Here is a 26646-nt window from a genome sequence, read left to right as displayed (position 1 = left end):
TCAAATTCCAAGAAAGCACTTTTAATAAAATAAGGCACAATGTTTAATAAGGCAAAATTCACACAGAGGGTTAATATAACATCACATTCTCTTGTGAGTCCTGTGGGGGGAAAAAGGAGGTATAGAATTGAAGTAGCTTAAATATATTTTTAGAGCATTTGCCATTACCAAGTAATATATAAATTTGACGCACTTAACTGTATCTTATTCTGAAAAGGAAATATAATTGTTGAATCATGTTGCTGAATTACATTTATTGTTATCATTAAGTTTTAAATATCTATATATTTATAGATATTTGTAATTCACAAGATTTCAAGTAGATAAAATTAAGAAATCAGACAATAAAAAGTAATCTGACTAAAGCAAAAGTACATATATTTTCAATATCCTTTGTTGATACTTTAAAGTCCCAAACTTTATAAAAAGTTAAAGTTAAAATACTGGTAATTTAAAATATTTCTCCCATTATACTTTCGTTTCTCGTGAATATAAAGTGGGCTCAGAAATGCAACAAACACCAATTATAGGCACACAGGTCTCTCCATGATTAAACTGTTGTAAAGTGATTGTTGAAATTAATATTCCTTCTAAATAACATCACATCAATGACCACATCAATGTCAACCATTTGAGTTTAAAAGGTTTCTCTTAAAACATCAGTTGTAGACAGAAGAACTAACCAATTTAGTAATGTTTTATAGTACCAGCAACAGCATTTTCAATCTTATCCCAGTTTCTTCTAACTACAATTTAGAATAAAAGTTTTATCCCATTTATTCACAACCACAGAAAGTAAGTTCTGGTGAATGCATATAGTCAGTCCAACCATGGCTTTCTGGTACAATGGTATATACATAACCTTCATTAAACTAGTAAGTTTTAATATTTACTAGATTGAATACTGTACCTTAGGACAAACTGAGACTAACAAATCCCAGGTAAAAGTCTAGTAGCACCTAAATCAGTATTACCCTGTGAGTAATAATTCAATAATGTTTGTTGTTAGTGAACTGTTATTTTATACATTAATTCGCAACAAATATGGACCACGGAGAGACAGAAAAATGGAGATATTTACATGAAAAATGTTAAAACATAGCCCCTTGCAACCTAGTGTTACAAAGAAACCACTCAAAATATCCTAGGCCTCACAGCAGTAAAATCTTTGCATCATGCTATTAACATGACAGCCTTTATATGCTGTCACCCTTAGTGGTAGCAGATAAATTTTCTTTACAAAATAATATAAAAAAGAATATACCTTTCACTGATTTTATTTCAGAGGACCCTGATCCTTATGGCTTGACCTTCTCCCATAGTATGCATGATTAGGATTCTTTCTCCAGAAGCTCTAGACTCATAGACATTAGGCCCTATTTTAGGGGAAGGAATTCCTCAGGTCACTCACAGTCTACCTCCCTCAAGTCAAATGCAAAAGGTCATTAGGCTGTCATAAACCACTTACTAAATGACAGTGCCCCAAACTTTGGGTCTACAATGAAGGATTTAAGGCACACACTTTCTGAGCATACATGAAGACATTGTTGCCTTTAAAAAGATCAATGGCTGTAATGAAAATACAAAAGTGGATTCTATTAAATTCATCACATTAATGTTATACAGAGTATGGTGCTTAATACAGAAACAGTGACAGTCAGGTACTTCTTTTCTACACAGACAGAATCAGAAATATGTATCACAGATCATGTTGCCTAAAAACATACATGTTGCCTAAAAACATACGTATCAGCCTTTATTGTTAACACCCAGCAGAACTTTTAAAAGCTATTTTGGACTAAATGCAGAATATTTATACTAACATAATACAATCTCTACTTTGGATAAGAAGAGGGTCATTTAAGTAAAAATTAGGTATTTCTAAATAAATGCAGCTTAACTAATTACATACACATATTATAACTGATGTTTTGCCTACAAAGGGTTTTATTACTTAGAATAACATTTTATATAAATAAATACTGCTAAAATGCTTTAAAAGATCAAACTTTATTTGCACCAATTATTTGCTTAGTATTTTTTTCTTTTTTTACATAGTGAAAAGGTAAACACTAACTAAGGCTGTACCATAAATTTCAGGTTAATGAGGTATTACTTTCTCCCTTTGGAAAGAGCAAAGTTGGCTCTAAGAAAATCCTATTTACTTGCTGGCTTGTCATCATAGAGGGATGTGGATAATCTCCCAATAGCAGAAACCAAAGAAACTTAGTGATAAAGACTTTCACATGGTTGTCAATGGGCCACATGATTTTAAAACAATTCACTATTACTTTAAAGAACTTTCTTGGCTCAGGGCTATCCTGGGGTGTCTGGTGACTTCTCTTTTCCTGCCCTTTGTTATAAAGATTTCTTTCATTTAACACTCCAGCAAACAGCCTTTTCCTACTCTTTGCTTAAATTGATATTTACAATGTTTGGCAGAATTGGCCTGCAGTATTACACTGCACTAGCGTGGACTGCCTTTAACTTTTATCTACATCAACATAAAAATTTCTCAAATTTGAGGTACGGTTTACAATGCATCTTTATTTTTAAATTTGGTTACTTAAAATTCCAAAGAATAGAAATTTCAGAGTAAGAGACTCCTCTGACATACATATAGAAGTAAAATATGAACAGTAAACCCTCAGATCTACCTCTGGTACTCAAATACAAGGAATACTAAGAACCTCGAATAGCTTGTCGTTAGGTCAGCCAACCCCTGGCACCATGGAAGCAAAATGTTCTATCAGCTAATCTTCCTATTTCCTAAAATCCTAGGACTATTCAAACTGAGTTGGTGATGCTGAGAATTGGATTCTAAGAATAAAGATTACTAAGAATGTTCAATGTACCCATTTCCATTTCAAATATTAACACTAAAGAATTCCATTCTAGACACATTAATGCTGTGGTGAAGTAATTTGATACACAGAAGTTCTGGTCACTAAAATTAGAGCAGTATCAAAAACTTATTTCACTATGAAAATTAGCGCAGGTTTTGTAAATCTCAAAAAATAAAGTTTATTAACTAGTTTAAACACAAACAGATGACTTAGCAACTAAAGAGAGAGACTACATTTAAAATACATAGCTATATGATTCGGGAATTGATTATCTGGTTGTTAAATTATCAAGTCCCTTGCATCTCATCTTCTGGCTAATTTCTACCAATCACCATTTATGAAAAAAGGTAAGGTAGAGGAGAGAAACAAAAAATCTTAGAAATTATTAGCAGCTCTTATAAAAGGTTAGGTCAAAGATTTAAAAGAAAAAATATATTGATCTGTGTTCAAGGGACAAGACTAGCCCAAGGTCCCCCTGCAACACTGGCACCTTAACTCCTAAAAACAAAACAACAACAAAAAACCAAAAAAGATAAAACTAACAACTGAAATGTAGAGTTTTGTAAAAGTCACTAGAGACAGCTACACACTGATCTTAGATTTTCAAATGTCCACGTACAACAAACATTTTGTTGTATATTATGGTATACATCTACATATAAAGCAAAGGCCAGAAACTGTTTCTGGTTGGACCTATTTACATCTGTAAAGACCAATCAGTATAACTTCTTTCTGGGAAGCTGGAAAGAGGTAAGTATGGTTAAATACTATACTGACGTACCTACCCATTTATTTTATGAAGACTAACTCTCAGAAGATTACCCAAGCTGTTACTTAGGTCAACCTGGTAATAAATTAGTAAACTGAGGCATTTAAGCCAGAAAAATTTGGTCCTATCAATTTAGATATATTACTATGAATACATTATTTTCTATGAAAATATTTTATGTATTGATATTAACTAAGTCAGTTACAAACATTTTGGGTTTGCCACTTAGGCACTGCCTAAGTCATCTTTACCTTTCCTAATTTTGTAGTATGCAGCTTGCTGTGGCTCAAGTGGAAAAGTAAACAAAGGCTTTCCATTACTTCCATATTATGATATAATCACCCATATACTACATTGCTAGGCAGCAGAAACATACTAGATTACTTCTACAGACATAGACAATTTCTGAATCAAAAGGAAAAAAGAATCTTACTACGTTATAACGAGGTGAAGGGATTCATTCTATAGCAGCGTTTCACAACTGCAGTCATGAAACTCTCACGATGTTTCATGAATAAAATAATAAAGTCTGAACTATCCTACAGTATATTTTCTTCTAAAATAAAAAATAACATATGAGACAAAACCCTAACATATGTACATATTATTATTATTATACAACAATCTGGTTTTAAGAAATGATGTGCCCCAGTCATGAAAGCCAAGAAGTCAGAAAGGAGATCCTCTGATGTTCCAATGTGTTTCTGACCTGCGTACGACTGTATAGGTAACATTTACCAACAAAACATCATGTTATTATTATTGGTCAGTTATCTAATGACTGCTAGTATGTGTTGTGCATTTTATAATATCAACTTGTAATTGTACTATCATTGAATTTTTATTGCATATTAAACTAGTTAATAAAAATTTGGTCATTTCTAATAGCAATTAATTTGTGACACATTTTTCTGCTATACTTTAGATGTCTTCAATAAATTTCTTATCAATACATTACTTTCATAAAGTATTCTATGGTTAAACTAGTTTTAGAAATTGCTCTATTTCACACGATTTCGAGACTGCTTTAAAGTCTTTACATAAATGAGTGCTGCCAACAATTTTATTTGGCTTGTTGTAGTAGTTTTCTAGTTTTTCTTTAAAATGTACAGAAAGCTACAGTTCAGTACACACAGGCAAAGGAGTCAGAGGTGAGCTAAAAATTTTTAAATCATCTTCCCACTCCTTTAATGCAAGATACAAAGACGTTTTCTGAGCTTACATCTCTTTTCTGTCAAAAGAAATCGGACAGATTTTTAAATCAAAAGCTATTATCTGTCTTAATGAAAAGATTAATCAAGACTGTTGCCTCCCATTAAATGCAAAAGTGATTGCTTACAAGGGATCACTTCATGTTTAAACAAAAAATTCAAGTTAAGGTGGCCATGAGCTCTGATGTCAGATGTATAGTTGTTTACGTAGTTCTGTTAAGGTATATTTTAAAGCATTCTGCATAGTATGTCAGATTATACAGGCTACTCTGGCATCATTCCTTGAATAAATTTCTAAAACCTTGCTAGGATTAAGGCACTATAACAGTCATTGCTGGATTATAGAAGGGAAACCACAATCATATAGAACAAAAGAGCAGTACTGAAGAGTTTTAAAATCCCACATAAAAGTTATATTCCTTACTTTATCAGTTAGAGGTCAGAAAGGGTTAGGTCCTATGTAACCATCTGTGAACTTATCTGAATGGCTCTGTAATCTAGACACACAGGCGATACAAGAAGGGAGGGCAGATCCTGTTATGGGATAGTGTTCAGCCTAAACCCAAGGACAATTCTGGTAATAATTACAGCTCTGATCACTTCTTTGTTCATCTCAACTGTCACAAGTCACACCACTCATGGTTTATTATAACACTGCTCTTCAGAATGCTCCAATGTGCTGTATGATTCATGAAAAACTTAAGTGAAAACTGCAAGGAATCAGCTAAATTTGAAACTGCCATTCAGAGTGAATTATATTCAAAGAATCCAAACATGGAACTGGACTCATTCCTGCTGAATAAGAAGATGAAATACAAAATCTTTTCTGTCATCTCCGACTCTTTCACAGACATTCAAGATGAAGATCTGGTTTCCAGTGAACTTCAATTTTCTTTTCTAACCACGTTTGCTCAGTTCTTTTAGTGTTTCACACCACCCTCCATTCTTTTCAACCAAGAAGAACTTTCTGCATTCTGTGTGCAGCAACACTAGCTTCATCCTCTGAGTCAGATTCGCTCTGGGATGTGGAACTGTGAGAGGCGGAACTGCAAGGGGAAGAGCACTCTGGGGAACATAAGTAGTGCATCAGTGGGAGGCGGTACTTCCCACAGAAGTCCACAAATTTAATTTGTCTGACACAGCAGTCAAAGTAGACTCCTGGAAAGAAGAAGGAATTAAGTACAAAATAATCATTACAAAGCAAAGAGCCATTTCTTTTTCAACCCCTTCTCCAGCATTCTGAAGAAAAGTCATATACAGTCTTCTCTTTTAAGCAGAAGCAGTAGTTGCTTCTATAGGTATTTACAGAAATACCAGAAGGTCTTAGGGATGGCAATTTGGCTGCAAAGAGAAGGCCAGATAAGATTTAACTTAAAGGGAGCTGGCATTAAAGGGATACTGTTTACTTAGCTTGTTTTCTCTGGGTGACTTGGTGGACAGGGGCTGATGGAGAGATTACAGGATACCCACCGTTGTGTTCTTCCTCTGTTCCCCAAGTTACTCCTTGGTACTACCCTTCAGTCAAGAAGCTTTAAAAAAGCCCATAAAACTGCTTTAATAATGATCTTAAAAGATTAAGTTGTCATTTATAAAATGTGCAGGAAGGAGATGACTTCTGGTATTCCTGTTCATATACACTGGGAAGGCAAAATGCCATCTTACATTTCCACAGGTTCTGAATCTACAGGTTTCAAAGCGGTTTCACTAATGATCTCACTTGATTTTCACGCAATTATATATTGTTAGGTAGACTGAAACTAGTATTCCCCTTTTTTGATTCCTACTTTAGTGCTCCTGAATCTGGGGCCTTTCAGCTAAGTAAAAATACAGCTAGAGCTGAGAGGAAAGCAGAGGTTGCTGTGGCTCAGGGTTCAGTATTAACTGGAACATCTACAACTCTGGGTCCCATCACCTTTCTGCAGTGGATCTCAACCTCTTTTTCTAAGATTCCTCTGGCACCAACTACTCTGTGTATATCACACAAGGGACTAAAGTAAAAAGATGTGGTTCAAGGAAAGGAGAAACAATGATTTCTATTTAACTTTTTCCTAATACTTTCCCCATTAACTTTAAAGTTTTCTGATACTGTAAGAATAATTCATAGTTTAAAAAGGGTATTTCATGGTATGTTACTTTGAACAATTTAGGAAAATAAATAAATGCAATAAAGTGGTCAGTTAATATTGATAATAAATTCCCTAAAATGTGTTAGCATCCTAAAAACAGATGGAAGTAATAAAATAAAGCATTATAGAGTTACCATGCGCTAAAACAGTACAATACTACCTTGTCATTTCTGAGATCTCAGACTCTACAAAGACAAAAAATCCACACAAAATATAAATTTATTTTTGTTTAACTTAGGGTTCAAGAGTTAATGAGTCTGAGCGGAAAATATAAAAGGCTCAATTTATAATTAATAATCTCAACTTTTAAACTAATAATTTTTAAAGTATTTTTGTTTCTGAGATAAAGGACACGCCAACATACTAAAGAAGTCTTTTAAAAAAAGCATTTAAAAGGATACTGTCCCTTACCACTGTCAAAGCCAACTTGGGAAAGGAGAACCACAGAGAAGAGCATAAGCACATCTAATCTGGCACAGCACAACACCTTCTATTTCTAAGAGTGAGTGGCCAGAAACGGCCCAGGGTATTGTCTTTTTTTTTTTTCCTTTTTAAACCAACAGCGTCGTTTTTATTTTTTAATATTCTTTGAGGAACCTAAATCATTTTCTCTTTTAACCTTCAAACAGTTCAAGACACAATGGGACTTTCAGGGATAATCTCACTTGGCTCTGATCATCATTATGCACCATTTCCTTAGCACCTACATTTCTCCTACAATAGTAAAAACCTTTCTGTAGCCTCATATATTGGATTTTTAAAAAGAAGTCTGTTAGGAGAGAGCCAAAATAAAATGACCTGCTATCAGTCACCAGCTCCCACCCACACACCCTGGCACTTGAGGCCCTTCATAGTTAGGCCTCAATGTATCTTTTACTCCTCTCTCATTACTTCCCTAACTGCACATTTGAGCAATTATTACTCAAACCATAGTGTGCCCCATACTGTTTTGTCTCCAATTTTGCTCTCTCCAACTGAAAAGTTTCCTATCCTCAATTTTACCATATCAAAATTCAACTCATACTTCAAGAATCATCTCTTTTCCAGACCTAATTAAATATACTCTCTCCCTCCACTGATTTCCAATAGTACTCTGATTTCCTATTTTACTCTGCCTTACAGTCTACCATTTCTTTAATTCTCTCCAAATACTCTAAACTCAAGAAATTTTGAGCCAGGGATTTACAAGAATATATAAGTCCAGGGTACATTCCAAAACTGGCACATTCAGCCCATTCTCCTACATCCTGAATCATGTTCTATGAAGGTACCTGATACTCAGAACAGTGGGTCTATGAAAATGTCCTTCAAATAAATATGAAAGGTGGCTACACATTTTGGAGACTCTTTTTATTTTTTTATTTTTATTTTTTTTTTTAAATTTTTTTTCAACGTTTTATTTATTTTTGGGACAGAGAGAGACAGAGCATGAACGGGGGAGGGGCAGAGAGAGAGGGAGACAAAGAATCGGAAACAGGCTCCAGGCTCCGAGCTGTCAGCACAGAGCCTGACGTGGGGCTCGAACTCACGGACCGCGAGATCGTGACCTGGCTGAAGTCGGACGCTTAACCGACTGCGCCACCCAGGCGCCCCTTGGAGACTCTTTTTAAACTGTTAGGACTATTGGGGCACCTGGGTGGCTCAGTGAGTTAAGTGTCTAACTCTTGGGTTTCAGCTCAGGTCATGATCTCACGGTTTGTGAGTTTGAGTCCCACATCAGGCTCCGTGCTGACTGTGCAGAGCCTGCCTGGGATTCTCATTCTCCTTCTCTCTCTGCCTCTCCCTGTTCACTCTCTCTCTCAAAATAAAGAAATAAACCTTAAATAATCTTACATTTCCACAGGTTCTTAATCTACAGGTTTCAAAGCAGTTTCACTAATGATCTCACTTGATTTTCACACAAACTTAAACTGTCAGGACTGTTTAATGCTTCTTTTGTGTTTCCTCTCATTTTACTGTCTTACTCTACTATCCTATGACAGTTCAAAGACATGCTGAGACTTTCTGGGTATTTTCCTTCTGTATGAATTGTAAAAACAAACAAACAAACAAGCAAAAAAGCAAAACCAATGAAAAACAAAAAGGAAGGAAGGAAGGGGGAGATGGGAGAAATGTCTTCTTTTTGGTAAAAGGGTGAAAGGATGAGGGAAACAGAAACAGATTAAATGCCTTTCTCTGAAAGAAGACAAGTAATTAAAAACATTTCGACTATCAATATAAAAAAAAAGCTCAAGGAACAGGAAACATATATACTGAATGAACTTACCTCCACACTTTGGGTTTGGGCAATTGCTGGCTAAACTCAAGTATCTAAGAAGATTCCCAGGAAGATCGAAGGGAGTGTAGGAAATATTTCGAATTTTAATGGTCCGTGCAGCTAATTCCAGGAGAGTTGGAGGGTCATAGGTTAAATCTCTAACAAAACGAACAACCAATGGATTTCCTCGCAAACTCAATTCTTCCAAATGAATAAGATTGAGGATCTCTCGAGGCAGGTATGTCAGCAAGTTATTGTGAAGACTGAGGGAACGAAGTGAATGCAACCTACAATGAAGGTAGTATAAAAATCAATGGCAGGGAGCAAGCTAACTACCGAGAGAGTTAAGCAAAGAGCTTGATTTCCCCAAGAGAATGAGCAATTAAGGTCAATGAAGTAAAATAAAAAGGAACTGAAACTAGAGTGCAGACTTGTAAATATCATGAAATGACATTTGCCCATGGAATCTTAGAGAGTGTAGAATTAGTATTCTGATGTGCCAGGCTGATACAAATGCTAGATTTAAAGATTTTTTTTTTAGTATGCCTTATCATTCAGACACCTACAAAGATTTAAAATGCAACAGAAAGCAAGTTCTTTCACATTATTTCATCAGGACAGGAATGCTTCATAACAAATATAAAATCAATTAAAATTCCATAAACCCTGGAGAAATCTATGCCAAATTACTCTATTTTTGATTAGAGAAAACTGGCTAACCAAATATTTTGAGGAATAAACCAGGGCATTTAAAAGTAGTATTAAAAATAAGCAACTCAACTCACAGCAAACCTCAAAACTATAATTCTCATGTATCATTTACTTTGAGAATGTCTAATTCTCTTTTACATATAAAATACGTGGGATGAATACTTAGGACAAAAATTCCTAAGCCTGGATCTCTGTGTGTACTTAGATTGCCTGAAACTACTCACTGTGAAAGCTGAGGAGGCACACTTTGAATTTTGTTGTCACATAATACCAAGTAACTTAGAGAAGGCAGATTTGCTAATTCTGGTGGGATTTCTTTGATGAAGTTTCCTCCGAGATATAAACACTCTAAACTGTAAAAACAAATAAAAACAAATGTAAACAAACAAAAACTGGACAAGAAATTCCAATGTCTTTATTACAACAAACATATTTATTTATTAATTCAGCAACTGTTTTACTTAGGGATGTGCTAAGTGCTGTATGGTCTCTAGAGAAATAAAGCAACCTTCAGGGAGCTTATATGACAGGTAAGCAGGTAAGACATGCCATCGTTAGACAATATTATAATTAAACACAAAACAAAGACATAAGTAAGAATAACATGATTAAAATACCAAAGTAAGCAGAACAGTCCATAAATAATAGAGAAGTTTAAAAAGTAGAGAAGAAAAGGACACAGTAGTAGGGACTGAGACAGGTTTTGCAAAAGTGTTATGACTGTGGCTGGACTTTAGCCCATGCAAATGCAGGAACGAAAATAGGTTGGAGGGGAGAGCTTTTTTGGGACAACAAACACATCTTTTAACACAGAAGAAGAGAATTCATATTGAAGAACCCAGAGAGAAGGCTGAATGAAAGCCAGATTACATGAAGCCCAAATTCTGTGATGGTAGGCTTGGATTTGATGCACTGTGAGGCAATGGGAAAACTACTAACCTTTTTCTGAAGACAGTGGAAAAACATGGCTGAACTCTACATTTCTTCTTTGTTCTTACTATTGCAAATGCATTCTTCAGGAACTATCTAAATAAATTATGTAAAACTGACCACTATCATGAAATTAAAGATCTAGATAGTCACCTTATTTTCCATCAAGTTAACAATATTTCAGACATAAAATATATTGCACCAAAACGTACTGCTACTTTTTGTGGTGATGATTGTAGAAAGGCTCTCTCCAAAAGATTTTGGCAGGGAGTGGCAGAATCATTTCTTACAATGTATATAAATATAATTAAAATGTATACATACAGATCTTTTTCATTACTGTTTTGTCTTCCTGTTAAATCTGCTAACTCAGTAGACACTAGCATTCTTTAAGACACCTTTAAGTGTGTCTTAAAGAGAAAATACCTACTATACCCAAACTTCCAGGGTAAGAATTCCCTGGGGTACTTTTAAAGCTACAAAATCGAAGCCCCATCCAAATTTAATCAGAGTTCCAGGGGAAGATTTTAGGAAATCAGGTTAAAAGGGAAATGTTAAAAGGTAAAGCCAAGTTACCCTGCAGAAGTACAGCTAATTACAAATCCACAATTAGCATTTAAGGGCACTTCTTACCACGTAAACCTGCCAACACTTATTATCATCATCTCCCTTAGTTTTTTGTTATTATTTGTATGACAAATGACACAATTCTGTTCTTTAAATTTGCAGTTCTCTAGTTACTAGTGAATTTTGTATGTTTTGGCCATTTGTGCATCTTTAGAGAACTGCCTGTTCATATCCTTTACCCATTTTTCTCATAGGTTATATGGCTTTCTCTTATTAATTTGTTGGGAGCTTTGTTGTTAAATATATGTTCTGCTTAACCTTGTTTCTCTGTGGCCTAGAGCATGGTCTATTTTTGTTCATATTTTACACATGTACAATGAATGTGTAGCTACTAGGATTGAGCTTATTAACTGCAATTCAAATTTTTACAGTTATCTCTCATTATTTGGCCTTCTTGTTCTGCTGCTTAGTCTTCTACCAGAACCATAGTTTTCCTTCTTCCCTTTATAATTACCAAGTTTTGTTCTTTCCCTCTGAAAATACAGGAGCTATAATACAGATAAATCCTTGTTAAACTGTTCCTTAACTCACATGAAGCATTTCTCTTTTTCCCTTTTAATCCATTTTGCCTTAAAATTTATTTCTTTTCATTATCAATACTGTCTTCTTTTATTTGTTAGTATTTATTTCACTTAATCCACCATTCACCAGAATAAGAAGTTAGACCAATTACTTATTCTCGTTATGCCTCCGTTTCTTCTTCTTCAAAATAGAGTAATATATAATATAAAGTACCTAGTTAACACATATGAACTGGGCACCTACCATATGCCAGGCACTATTCCAAGGAATATGGTACAAATAAGACCAAGTTCTTGACCTTACAATCTAGTGATAGAAAATAAATCAGAGAACACATATAGATTATGACAGATATGTTTAAGTGTTATAAAGAAAAAGGGAGGTAATCAGATGGTGATTAAAGTGAAATTCTAGACAGGGTGCTCAGGAAAGTTTCTCTTAGATGACATGTGAATGGAGATCTGAATAGAATAAATGAGTACAAATCCCTGAGGCTGAAAAATGCTTGGTGTGTTGCCAGTGTGGGTACATCAGTGTAGTAGAAGTGGGAGAGTGGTGGTCAGAGGTCAGACAGATAGCCTGGGAAGGCCAGATCAGAGGGACCTTTGGGCCTTAGTAAGGATTTTATCCTATGTAGGAAGGGTTTTGAACAAAGGCTAATTGTCTAACTTAACTTACACTTTAGAAAGACCACTTGGCTACTGTGTGAAAAGTAGCATGGTAAGTGGTGGGGAGAGGGGAGTATGATGGGAGGAGAGGAAGCAGGATGAATGTCTGGAGCCTAATGCAGTAGCACAGATGCAAAATGGTAGAGATTTACTTGATACATCTTTTTCTATCTTGTTACTTTTAACTCATTGGGTTATTTCAAGTGAACTCTTTACAAAAGTACACAACTTGATTGTTGATATATTTAGACTTGTGTTTTCTAATACCACAGTATACCTCAATATCTTTTGTTCATTTGTTGTGTTTCAATCATGTCCAGAGACAGGTCTAGCAAGAAGTTGCTATGACTGATGTCAGAGAGGTTGCTGCCTGCATTCTCCTCTAGGATTTTTATGGTTTCCTGGCTCACATTTAGGTCTTTCAGCCATTTTGAATTTAGTTTTGTGTACAGTGTGAGAAAGTAGTCCAGTTTCATTTTTCTGCATGTTGCTGTCCAGTTTTCCCAACAGCATTTGTTAAAGAGACTTTTTTCCACTGGATATTCTTTCCTGCTTCGTCGAAGATTAGTTGACCATATAGTTGTGGGCCCACTTCTGGGTTTTCTATCTGTTCCATTGATCTATGTACCTGTTTTTGTGCCAGTACCATACTGCCTTAATGACAATAGTTTTATAATTTAGCCTGGAATCTGAAATCAGGATGCCTTCATTTTTGTTTTTCTTTTTCAGTATTGCTTTGGCTATTCAGGGTCTTTTGTGGTTCCATACAAACTTTAGGATTGTTCTAGCTCTGTGAAAAATGCAGGTGCTATTTTGATGGGGATTGCCTTAAATATGTAGATTGCTGTGGGTAGTACAGACATTTTAACAATGCTTGTTCTTTCAATCCATGAGCATGGAATGCTTTTCTATTTCCTTGTGTTTTCAATTTCTTTCATAAGTGTTCTATGGTTTCCAGAGAACAGATATTTTACCTCTTTGGTTAGGTTTATTCCTAGGTATCTCATGGTTTTTGGTTAAACTGCAAATGGGATCAATTCCTTGATCTTTTTCTGTTGCTTCATTATTGATGTATAGAAATGCAACACATTTCTGTATGTTGATTTCATATCCTACAACTTTCCTGAATTCATATATTAGTTCTAGCAATTTTTTGGTGTCTTTAAGGTTTTCTACATAACGTATCACGTCATCTACAAATAGTGGAAGTTTGACTTCTTCCTTACTGATTCGGATGCCTTTTATTTCTTTTTGTTGTCTGATTGCTGAGACTAAAATTTTCAGTACTATGTTAAATAGTGGACATCCGTGCCTTGTTCCTGACCATAGCTGAAAGGCTCTCAGTTTTTCCCCACTGAGGATATTAGCTGTGGGTTTTTCGCATGTGGCCTTTATGATCTTGAGGTATGTTCCATCAAACCCTACTAGTTGAGGGTTTTTATCAAGAATGGATGCTGTATTTTGTCAAATGCTTTTTCTGCATCTATCAAGAGGATCATATGGTTCTTACTCTTTCTTTTATAAATGCGGTGTATCACTGATTGATTTGAGAACACTGAACCACCCCAGCAGCCCAGAAATAAATCCCACTTGATTGTGGTGAATAAGTATTTTAATGTACTGTTGGATTCGATTTGCCAGTATCTTGTTGAAAATTTTTGCATCCATGTTCATCAGGGATACTGGCTTGTAATTCCCCTTTTTAATAGGGTCTTTGCTTGTTTTGGAATCAAGGTAATGCTGGCCTTGTAGAATGAGTCTGGAAGTTTTCCTTCCATTTCTATTTTTTGGAACAGTTTGAGAAGAGTAAGTATTAACTCTTCTTTCAATGTCTAGTAGAATTCTCCTGGGAAGCCATTTGGCCCTTGACTCATGTTTGTTGGGAGATTTTTGATTACTGTTTTAATTTCTTTGCTGGTTATGGGTCTATTCATATTTTCTATTTCCTCCTGTTTCAGTTTTGGTAGTTTGCACGTTTCTTGGAATTTATCCATTTCTTCCAGATTATCCAGTTTGTTGGCAAATAATTTTTCATAATATTCTCTCACAATTGTCTGTATTTCTGAGTTGTTGGTTGTGATCTCTCACCTTTCACTTGTGACTTTATTTATTTGGGTCCTTTCTCTTTTCTATTTGATAAGTCTGGCTAGGGGTTTATCAATTTTATTAATTCTTTCAAAGAACCAGCACTTAGTTTTGGTAATCTGTTCTACTGGGTTTTTTGGTTTCTTCTATCGTTATTATTATTTTTTAAGTAGGCTCCATGCCCAGTGTGGAGCCCCATGTGGGGCTCAAACTCAGGACCCTGAGATCAAGACCTGAACTGAGATCAAGAGCTGGATGCTCAACCAACTGAGTCACCCATTTTTTTATTTTTGTTTTGTATCATTTATTTCTAGTATTTATTATTTCCCTTCTTCTGTTGCCTTTAAGCTTTATTTGCTGTTCCTTTTGGAGCTCCATTAGGTGTACGGTTAGGTTGTATATTTGAGACCTTTCTTGCTTCTTGAGATAAACCTGAATTGCAATATACTTCCCTCTTAGGACCACCATCACTGCATCCCAAACGTTTTGGACTACTGTGTTTTCATTTTCATTTGCCTCCATATACTTTTTACTTTCTTCTTTAATTTCCTAGTTAGCCCAGGAAATAGGTTAGCCCTATTCTTTAATAAGATGTTTTTTTAACCTCCATGTATTTGTGGTCTTTCCAAATTTTTCCTTATGGCTGACTTCAAGTTTCATGGTGTTGTGGTCTAAAAATATGCGTGGTATGATCTCGATCTTTTTGTATTTGTTGAGGCATGATTTGTGACTCAGTATGGAGCTATTCTGTAGAAAATTTTGTGTGCACTTGAAAAGAATGTGCATTCTGCTGCTTTAGGATGGAATGTCCTGAATATACCTGTTAAGGCCATCTGGTCCAGTATGTAATTCAAAACTATTGTTTCCTTATCAATTTTCTGCTTAGATGATCCATCCATTCCTGTAAGTGCTGTGTTAAAGTCTCCTATTATTGTATTACTATCAGTGAGTTTCTTTATGGTTGTTAGTAACTGATTTATGTATTTGGGTGTTTTCAATTTGGGGCATAAATATTTACAATTGTTTGATCTTCTTGTTGGATAGACCTTTTAATTATGATATAATGCCCTTCTTCCTCTCTTGTTACAGTCTTTGTTCTAAAATCTAGTTCATCTAAGTATGGCTACTCCGGCTTCCTTTTTATGTCCATTAGCAGGATAAATGGTTCTCCATCCCCTCACTTTCAATCTGGAGGTGTCTTTATGTCTAAAATGAATCTTTTGTAGGCAATATGTAGATCAATCTTGTGGGTTTAATCTATTCTGATACCCTGTGTCTTTTGATTGGAGAATTTAGTCCATTTACATTCATATTGATTATTGAAAGATATGAATTTAGTGCCATTGTGTTACCTATAGAGTTGGTGTTTCTGGAGATGTTCTCTGTTCCTTTCTAGTCTTTGTTGCTTTTGGTCTTTCTTTCCCACTCAAAGAGTTCCCTTTAATATTTCTTGCAGGGCTGGTTTAGTGGTCACAAACTCCTTTTGTTTTTGTTTGTGTGGGAAAATCTTTATCTCTCCTTCTATTCTGAATGACTGCCTTGCTGGATAAAGTATTCTTGGCTGCATATTTTCCCCATTCAGCTTTTTAAATATATTATGCCACTCCCTTCTGGCCTGCCAGGTTTCTGTGGAGAGATCTGCTAACTTGATTTGTCTTCCTTTGTAGGTTAGGAACTGCTTTTTCCCTTGCTGCTTGCAGGATTCTTTCCTTAATCTCTGTATCTTGCAAATTTTACCATGATATGTCTTAGTGTTGGCTGGATTTTGTTGATTTTGATGAGAGTTCTCTGTGCCTCCTGGATTTGGATGTCTGATTCTTTCCCGAGATTAGGGTAGTTTTCAACTGTAATTTGCTCAAATAAACTTTCTGACCTTTTTCCTCTCCCTTCAGCTTCTGGGACTGCTGAGGTACAAATGCTATTTCATTTTAATAAGTTGCTAAGTTCCTTAAGTCTACCTTCATGCTCCATTACCTTTGTTTCCCTCTTCTTTTCAGCTTCACTATTTCCCATTAATTTTCTCTCTTGTATCACTAATTCACTCCTCTACTTTGTCCATCCTCATTGTTATGGCCTCCATTTGGGTTTGCAACTTGGTTATAGCATTTTTAATTTTGGCCTGACTAGATTTTCATTCTTTTATCTCTGTAGTAAGGGATTCTCTAGTCTCTATGCTCTTTTCAAGCCCAGCTAGAACCCTTATAATTGTTTTAAATTCTAGTTCAGACATCTTATCCCTGGCCATCATTTCTTCCTGTTCTTTTTTGGTGATGAATTCCTCTGTCTTGTCATTTTGGAGGGGAGAAAAACAAAAAAGAAAAAATAATAAAATAAAATTAAAATTAAAAGATTCTTTCTCCACTTGGTGGTGCTATTTAGCTCACTGTGGTCCATCAGTGCTGGTGGGCTAGGAGTGAAAATGGCTTCACCCTGCTCTCTAGTCTCTGGAGTGGGAAGTTTGCACCCTTGCAGATGTGCAATCACCCCTCCTGTGTCCCTGGCTTCTGTCAGATCCCCACCTCCACCCAGCTGTGTCTGAGCTGTCCACCTGCCAGGTGGTGCAGCTCTCCTCGGTTTTCTCTCAGGCATGGCTGTGTTTGAACCCCACACTTCAGAGGCCCCCACAGCCTGCTGTGATCCTCTGGGGGAGGGTTTCACTGTATTGTGGCCGGTGCTGTCTTGCCCCAGGAAATGGTCACTTGACTCGCACAGAAGCAGTGGCTCAGAGTTTATGATATCGTAACACACTGTCAGAGCCAGGGTTTGCTGTCCTCAGCCAGTGTCTTTGTTCCTACACTGGTGAATGGAGCAGCTCTACAGTGCCTGCCAGGTCTTTTGCCCCCGGAGAGGCCGTATCACTTCTACCAAATGCACTCCAAGCAGGGGAGTCACATGCTTCTCCCCATGTGACCCAGGGGATTCTCAGATCATGCTGCCTGCTTCCTTGCAGAAGCACCACCAGGTGTTAACCTCCAAAACGTTAGACTCTGTACTCACTGGGATCATGGATTCCTCTCCACAGCAGCACCCATGGCTCTTTTCTCCCACAAATCAACTTCTGCAGTTCCTACCTTCCACAGGTGTTTTTGTTTGTTTGTTTGCAGACATGCAGCTTTGTTCTCTAAGACTTCTGATTTCTTGGGTATTCAGAATTATTTGATTATTTCGATATTTATGTAGCTGTTTGGGGGAGGAGGCAAGCTTAGGGTTACCCTACTCCTCTGCCGTTTTAACCCTCTTCTTATAATTCTGAATTTTATTAAAATTAGTTCCCACTTATACCTAAAAATAGGTTGGGCCCAGATAAGCTTGTTTTCAACCTGTGAGGTATAAGCCTTTGCTAGTAAACAGCTTGCTATTTCTTTTAAAGTCCATTTTTCTTGGAGTATATATTTTACGAGTCCTTTCAGCAAGGACCCATGGTCTTAATTTTCGAGTCCTTTGTCTCTGTTTTTATCTCTTTCCTTCACTGTTGAATAACAGCTTGGCTGAGCATAAAACTCTAGGTTGACAGTTACTTTTCCTTAGCACTAAGAAGCTATTATTTCATTATCTTACTACACCCAGTATTACTACTATCGTTTCTTTGTAGGTAATCAGTTTTTTTCTCATTAGGAGCTGTGTCTTTTTTCTGTATTCTCATTGTTCTAAAGTTTTACTATGGTGTTTCAAGATACCAGTTTAGAGCACTCTTTCTTTAATTGTGGAAAATTTCAGCTACTATTGCTTTAAACACTGCCTTTCCTATATTCTCTTTCTAGAATTTCTACTAAACAGCAGTTTGAATGTGGGAATCAATTTTCCATGAAAGAAACATTTTTTTCATACTTTCCATTTCTTTATCTTTTTGTGCTGCATTCCAGAATGCCTCAGTAAGATCTTTTAGCTTACCGATTCATTCATCAGCTGACTTCAGTCCACCTTTCAGCACACTTAGTTCACAATTACATTTTTTCATTTCTAGGGATTCTAACTGGGGTTTTCATAATTGTCGGTTTTTTAATCTTCTTATTCTTGTTTCATTGTTGAAGTTCCTGCCTTTACCTCTCTGAAGTTAGAAAACATACTTATTTTAAAGTCCTTTAGTGAGTACCTTATTATATGTATTTTCCCAGGTATAATTTCTTTCATTTGTGAATTTCTTATCTAGTCCATAATCTCAGCCATCCTTGATAATATGGTGATTTAAAAAGCCAGCCCGAATCTGAAGTTTTTTCATTTTATTTATTTATTTAAAAAAAATTTTTTTTAATGTTTATTTCTGAGACAGAGAGAGACAGAGCATGAATGGGGGAGGGTCAGAGAAAGAGGGAGACACAGATTCAGAAGCAGGCTCCAGGCTCCAGGCTCTGAGCTGGCGGCACAGAGCCCGACGTGGGGCTCAAACTCACAAACCATGAGATCATGACCTGAGCCGAAGTCGGTCGCTCAACCACTGAGCCTCCCAGGCGCCCCTGAAGTTTTGTCATTTTAAACATACATTGATACTTTTTTCCTATTTTTGACTATGCAAATTTTTCCAAGATTGTATTTCTCCCTTTTGATTTATAATGCTTAGTAAAAGTAGCAGACAACTTTAATTTTGGTATGTTATTTTTTCTCTTTCAAAGATCATCTTGTAGCAACAATCAACTGTTTGCATAGAAGACTGAATTCTCCTGCACATAAGTGTTTAGGCACTGGTAAAAAAGGTTTCTGGGCAGGATTTTTGATCCTACTAAATATGGTATAAGTTAATGCTTAGTTACTCAGAAATCTCTTTTTCAGTGAGGGGAGCTACTAGAATAGAATAAAATAGAGTAGAATAGAGTAGAACATTTGGGGCCCAAATCACTGAAATTATCCTGGAAAAGGGACTGTTTTAATTAGAAGACTACCTGGGAAAAAATTTAGCAATCCTGGGAGTCCTTTCATGAAGAATTCAATAGTTAAATAACAATTTGCAATATAATCTAATGATGAAGAAAAGAAAAGAAGGTGAAGAAAGGGAAGAGTGAATCTGAGAGCAAACTTAAATATTCCTTCCTATTTGTTTAAGTCAAGAACTAAGAGAAATTAGTATCTGGTTGTCAGTTATGACTCCATGTCTCCTTTAATCAATGCTTTGGAGTGAGTGGGGAGGTACACAGACAGAAAGGATACCAAACCTTAGTAGTTACTTGACATTGGCAGAAAGTATCTCCATCTTGTAAAATATAAAAAGCCCACTATTTCAAAATCATATAAATTCTCTTTTGCAACTGATGGGTACCATTAATCAGAGTACACAGCCAGCATATTAAATTTACACTCTCAGGCTTATTTTCTCACTTTGAAGCTCAATTTCCAAAGGTCTAGAGACTTGAAGCCTTTCATGATTTGTGGGAATTTCTAAAACACACTGTTTCCAAACATGCTTCTGAAAGGAGAAAAGAAACTATTGTTGAATTTAAATCAAAACTGTAGTGTTTACAAGTTCCTGTGGTGTGTATTTGTCAACATTGCATTTCTGTTCATCAGGCTTGGAACAATTCTATTTTTTAGTATTTGATGGATATTGAAAACAGAAAACTCATTCACAGAATTTATAGAATTCTTCCTTTCCTTTCTGTTTCACATTAACAGACCAACCTTAAATTTGTTTCTTGGAAAGTATTTTGCTTTTCCAATCATTAGGGATACTGAAATGGGTGTCTTTTCTCTAGCAAGGGCCCATGACCTACTGAAAAAATACATGAGAGTCCCTTAGTGCCAGTAACTTTAACCACAGGTACAAGTAGAAAACGTTTTGTTTCTCCACCCAAATAAAAATGACATTAAGAGTATCAAAAATATATTGGGGCACCTGGGTGGCTCAGTCGGTTGAGTGTCCGACTTCAGCTCAGGTCATGATCTTGCAGTCTGAGAGTTCAAGCCTCATGTCAAGCTCTGTGCTGACAGATCAGACCTGGAGCCTGCTTTGGATTCTGTGTCTCCCTCTCTCTCTGCCCCTCCCCCCACTCATGCTGTGTGTCTGTCTCTCAAAAATGAACAAATGTTAAAAAGAAAAAAAAAATGGGGCGCCTGGGTGGCGCAGTCGGTTAAGCGTCCGACTTCAGCCAGGTCACGATCTCGCGGTCCGTGAGTTCGAGCCCCGCGTCGGGCTCTGGGCTGATGGCTCAGAGCCTGGAGCCTGTTTCTGATTCTGTGTCGCCCTCTCTCTGCCTCTCCCCCGTTCATGCTCTGTCTCTTTCTGTCCCAAAAATAAATAAACGTTGAAAAAAAAAAAAAAAAAAAAAAAAAAAAAAAAAAAAAAAAAAAAAAAAAAAAAGAAAAAATAACAAAAATATAAATTAGTTCTACATTATGGTTGGTTACAGGGAGATGGAATTATAGTGAGACAGTTCTGAACAAAAAGGCAGAAAACCGGAAGAGAAACACAGACAGATTAAGAACCAGGGGCGCCTGGGTGGCTCAGTCGGTTAAGCATCCAACTTCAGCTCAGGTCATGATCTCATGGCTCTTGAGTTCGAGCCCCATGTCAGGCTCTGAGCTGACAGCTCAGGGTCTGGAGGTTGCTTTGGATTCTGTGTCTCCCCCCTCTCTCCATCCCTCTCCCCACTCATGCTGTCTCTCTCTCTCTCTCTCTCTCTCTCTCTCTCAAAAATAAACATTTTTTAAAAATTAAAAAAAAAAGTTGGGGCGCCTGGGTGGCTCAGTTAGTTAAGCATCCGACTTTGGCTCGGGTCATGATCTCACAGTCTGTGAGTTCGAGCCCCGCGTTGGGCTCTGTGCTGACAGCTCAGAGCCTGGAGCCTGTTTCAGATTCTGTGTCTCCCTCTCTCTCTGACCCTCTCCTGTTCATGCTGTCTCTCTCTGTCTCAAAAAAAAAAAAAAAAAAGTTAAAAAAAAATTTTTAAAAAAATTAAAAAAAAAGAAAGATAAGAACCATACACTTGTGGATAAAGAAAGGAGTTTTCTTGAGGTGGCATCCTCATACTGAATAATTTTCAAATACTATCACTCACGACAGGCTTTATTTTAAAGTACATGAACCACATAAATCTCATCGTCACTAGCTGGTTTCAACTAAGTGACTGATACTAAATCTCATTGTCCTCATCTGATCAAATAAAAAGGGGTAGGTGCCTGGGTGGCTCAGTTGGTTGAGCGTCTGACTCTTGGTTTTGGCTCAGGTCATGATATTGTGGTTTCATGGGTTCAAGCCCTGGATGGGGCTCTACACTGGCAGCATGGAGCCTGCTTGTGATCTCTTTCTCTCTCTCTGCCCCTCCCCTACTTGTGCTCTCTCTCTCTCTCTCTCAAAATAAATAAATAAACTTTAAAAAATAAAAATAAACAGGTGCCTGGGTGGCTCAGGCAGTTGGGCATCCGACTTTGGGTCAGGTCATGATCCCATGGTTTGTGGGTTTAAGCCCAGTGTCAGACTCTGTGCTGACAGCTCGAAGCCTGGATCCTGCTTCAGATTCTGTGTCCCCCTCTCTCTCTCTGTCCCTACCCTGATTGATCTCTCTCAAAAATAAATAAAAACATTTAAAAAAAATTAAAAAATTAAAAAAAATAATAAAAAGGGGTGAATCAGGACATTGCCCAGGTTGTTTCTACTTCTAAGACTGTATTTCTACATGACCCTTTTAGCCTACACTCAACTAGAATTTAAATTTGGAGCATGGCCTAAACCTTTACTGATTCTGATTAGTAAAGAGAAATAGAGCATACAACTGAAAAATGATAACACAGACAAAAAAGATCCTACACACAACTGAGCCAAAGGTACAATGACCATAAAGCACAGTTTATTAGCTCAGAAAACCAGGTCAACCAGGCAAACAGTTTTGACCAATCCTCCTGATTACATATGCAATAGAAGTCAGAAGGATTAGGTGTTGGCCCTACTCTGTCACTGTGGAAAATTCTTGGGGTTGGAGTCAGAGATCCCTCAGATCAAATCCAATTCCACCACTCATTAGCTTTGGATTCTTATAACTTAACCTCTCAGAGCCTCAGTTTCTTCCTCTCATCTCATAGAGGTATTGTGAGAATTAAAAAGCATATTTAGAGCCCCTACTACAGAGCCTACAGCATTATAAGTACTCAATAAATATGATTTTTGCCTACCTTTCCCCCAATGTGATAGAAGTAATAATTGTTTTTTTAGTATATCAAGAAGACTTAAGTGAGATGGTTGGAATTATGGAACTTCAAATTATGAGGAAACCAAGAACTGTCAATTTTATGTATAAATCTCTTTCCAACACTTCTACTTCTTACTAGCTCTCCTAGCATCATCTACATGTAAGCTAGCATCATCTCTCATTCTCCTAGAATGACCTCCTTTTAACCAGCCCTCAAAGTCTCTTATCTTATCCACCCTCTCCCCACTCCATTGCTGTGCAGCATCAAGACAGATGTGCTTAAAACTCTCTCATGTGGGGGCACCTGGGTGGCTCAGTCAGTTGGGCATCCGACTCTTGATTTCGGCTCAGGTCATGATCTCAGGGATGTGGGAATGAGCCCTATATTGGGCTCTGCACTGACAGCATAGAGCCTGCTTGGGGTTCTCTATTCTGTCTCTCCCTCTCTCTGCTCCTCCCCTGCTTGCATTTGCTGTCTCTCAAAATAAATAAATAAATAAACTAAAAAACAAACAAACCAAAACCAAAAAACCAAAAGCAAAAAACCTCTCTCCTGTGTACTTAGAATAAAATCCAAACTTTACCATGGCCTGAAGATCCAACATGGCCTGGGAATGGTCCAAGTTCACATTTGCCACTTTCCCTTTTGGCCACTTTCTCACTATGCCCTAGTACAATGTCCTCCTTTCAAAATGTTGGCCTTCAGTCCCTCTTGCCTTCAGGCTTTTACATGCACTGTTCCTTTTACCTGGACTGATCCCACCCCACCCTCTCCTAGTTAATTCTTATTCTTCCTTCAAAAGCTCAATTCAGATTACTTCCTCAAGAACCAAACTAAGTCATGTCCCTCTGTTATTTCAACACACTCCATTTGTCTTCATAGAACTTATAACAACTGTAATTAAATAATGAGGTTTACAAGTTAGTTGTTTAATGTCTCCTGTTAGTGTGTTAGCTCCATGAGAATAGGATCATGTTCACCTTTGTATCCCCAGTACCTAGGACAGTGCATAATACATGGCAAGTACTTTATAAATATCTGTTGATGAGTCAAGAAGGGACATCTTGTCCAAATGCCTTATTTTGCAGATTTGGAAGCTGTGGTCAGGATATGTTAAGTGACCTGCCTAAGGCTGGGACACCAAGAGTTCTTATTCTCAGGCTAATGTTCTTTTCACTATTTAACTCTTTCTAGCTCTAATATTCTGTTATCTTAGAAAACTCAAAACAAGATGTGAAAATATTCTACAGATGACAGATACTTTTTTTCCACTTTGGACAATACACTTCCTTTTGCTCTTTTTCTCACACCCTTGCAGAGCACTTTTAGGAGACTTTTGCTATCCTATTTCCTCTGCTTCCTCCTTCCATTTCAACATTTATTTACTGAATAATGTAGTGCATGAGGCGGACCTGTGAACAAAGAATTAATAAGGTAAATGCAACGGCAGGATGAATGAGGTACAAAAGGACAGTTTAGTCAATAACTAATTGTTGTTCAGGAAGCAGTAGAGGAAGAAAATAGATAACCCTGGAGATAGGTTCTGAAGGATGAATAGGAGCTTGGCAGGTGCAGGCAACATTCCAGGCAAAGGGAACTGCACATGTACAGAGGCACTGCATCCATTCAACACATATTTAGTAAGTGTCCATAAGGTGCTGATAAACTGCACGGCTCACTTATTTTCACAAGTAGTAGTGCTAGTATTGCGACAGAGAAAGGAAAGTAGAGAAAGGATAGGAGTGCTAGTGTTGCTACAGAGAAACGATACAGAGCAGTGGAAAGCAAGGGTTTGGTCAGAGTATCCTGTTTGTCATGCTAAACGGCATAAACTTTGATCTGTAGGTATGGAAAACCACCAGACAGACCAAGGAAATGACAACCTCAGATTTACATTTGTGTGAGTACCTACTCCGTTCGGATCACTCCCCCGGAACAAAGTAAAAAGAAAAACTGCTTCCAAAATCAGCTTGGGGCAAACACAATTCCCAAACGCTGTCACACACAACGATCTTATTTATTCACGTACAAACTCGCTGAGATGGCCGGGCAGTGCTCACTGCCAAAGAATTAAGGAGCGGGCCTGGAAGAAGGCGGTTACGTGACAACTGTACGACGCCAAGACCAGGCCTAGCGCTCCGGGGCTCCCGGACACCGCCCCAGGCTCCCCGACTTTTGGGGGCACGGCCCAGCTCACCTCTGCAAGTTCTCGATCTCGGCCGGGATGCTCTGCAGCTGGTTGCCGCCCAGGCTGAGGGTCTGCAGCGCGCGCAGCTCCAGCAACGAGGCGGGCACCTCCTGGAAGCAGTTCCCGCTGAGGTTGAGCATCTGGAGGCTGCGGCAGAGCGGCGACTGGGCCAGGCCCTTGGGCAGCGCGCCGGGCCCTCCGAGCCGGTTGTTTTTGGCCAGCAGCGTGCGCAGGCTGCTCAGCGCCAGCAGCTCAGGCCCGAGCGCGGTCAACGCGTTGCCGCTCACGTCCAACAGCTGGAGGTGTGGAAAGCCGCTGCCCAGCGCCCGCGGCAGCGACACCAGACGGTTATGAGGCAGCAGCAGCCGGAGCAGCGCCTCCCTGGCGCCGCGCCGCTCCTCGCCCCGCGCCTCCAGCTCCAACTCCAGCGTCTCGGGGGACACGTTGAGGCGGGACATGTTCAGTTCAGCCTCCCCCGCAGCGACCACCGCCGCTCCGGCCTCCTCCATCGCGGCCGCCGCGGGGCGCGTGGCCCCGGAACCGAAGGGCGCCGCGCGCGACCCAGAGGCCGGGAGCTCCGCCGCGCCCCGGAACCTGAACCGAGGGCTGCGTCGGAAGTGGCGCGAGCTGGCGCTAACCCCGCGCGCCCCCGCCGGGTCACGCGACGCTAGGCGGCGGGGTGCGCGCGCCGTTCGGGGGCTGGGCTGCTTTTCACGCGGCGCGCAGCGCGGAGATAGAGCGCCGGCGTGGGGGCAGGGGCCGGGTGGCTGCCAGGTAGAGCCTTGAACCTCGGAGGGTTTATAGTCCCTGAGGTCCCAATGACCTGTCCCCAGAGTGAGGGACTGCCTCGGTAAACAGCCCTAGGACTGTTTGCTTATCTGGCCTCGAGGGTTCGCGCGTCATGGTGCACCGCCCCCTTGGTTCCCAGGTTAGGAGTGGGCCCTCTACGCTGCAGGATTCAGTGAGAACACAGGAATTTAGTGATGAGTCATCTTCAGTACAGCAATCCCAGGAATTTAGAGGCTGGGGATTAACCAAGCTGACTTCAAAATGCAAAGAAAGACAGCTGGACTAGAAAATCAGAACCCCTGGATCCTTCCTCCGGTTCTCTTATTAAATAAGCTATGTGTCCTTGGACAAGGGATTTCATTTCCCTTTCTCCATCCATAAAGTATTGATAATACTTGCTCTGTTTACCTTACAGGATTCATTTTTTTTTAAAGCATGATAAAAATAAGGTATATCAAGTAATGGTGTTTCTATTTTTTAGCTACAGAAGCTTTTCCGTGGTTGTAGTGGCTAGAAATGAATCTGGGAGCCAAGGGGTTTGTTAATTTCAGATAGCTAAAATTAACTGATTAGTTTAAGAACCAAGCATTGAGACTTTACTGCAGGTTAAAACTGCAATTAACTGGCAAAATCCTGACGCTGGCTTTAATTTAGTACTTACAAGTAACATATTTGCCCTAAACTCAGTCTCCTCTGAAATTACTTTTTATGATTTTGAAAAGTCGTGAGTAGAAATGAGAAAAATATCAAGCAATTTTTTTTTTACTAATTGTATAAAATTAGTATATAATCAATGACATTA

General features: G+C 38.2%; 1 protein-coding gene across 1 annotated transcript; it reads right to left on the bottom strand.

Annotated features, from left to right (window-relative positions):
- LRRC58 (leucine rich repeat containing 58) lies at positions 1–25610 on the bottom strand. Its single transcript, XM_030329389.1, has 4 exons — positions 25065–25610; positions 10145–10273; positions 9219–9496; positions 1–5984 (listed from the first exon to the last, which is right to left on the bottom strand). Exons 1-4 carry the CDS (start codon positions 25562–25564, stop codon positions 5776–5778), a joined length of 1116 nt encoding a protein of 371 aa, XP_030185249.1. The 5' UTR covers positions 25565–25610; the 3' UTR covers positions 1–5775.
- Between the last annotated feature and the right edge of the window lie 1036 nt (positions 25611–26646).

The sequence above is a fragment of the Lynx canadensis genome, chromosome C2 (genome assembly GCF_007474595.2).
Source record: "Lynx canadensis isolate LIC74 chromosome C2, mLynCan4.pri.v2, whole genome shotgun sequence".
NCBI classification, from domain to species: Eukaryota; Metazoa; Chordata; class Mammalia; order Carnivora; family Felidae; genus Lynx; species Lynx canadensis.
Note: the sequence above shows the minus strand (reverse complement) of the source record. Positions and strands in the feature narration are given on the sequence as shown.

Coding starts and splice junctions, on each gene's coding strand:
- LRRC58 (XM_030329389.1), bottom strand. CDS start 25,564: ATGGAGGAGGCCGGAGCGGCGGTGGTCGCTGCGGGGGAGGCTGAACTG. Junction 10,274..25,064: donor GAGATCGAGAACTTGCAGAG/GTGAGCTGGGCC, acceptor TTGTTTTTACAG/TTTAGAGTGTTTATATCTCG. Junction 9,497..10,144: donor GTGCCTCCTCAGCTTTCACA/GTGAGTAGTTTC, acceptor CCTTCATTGTAG/GTTGCATTCACTTCGTTCCC.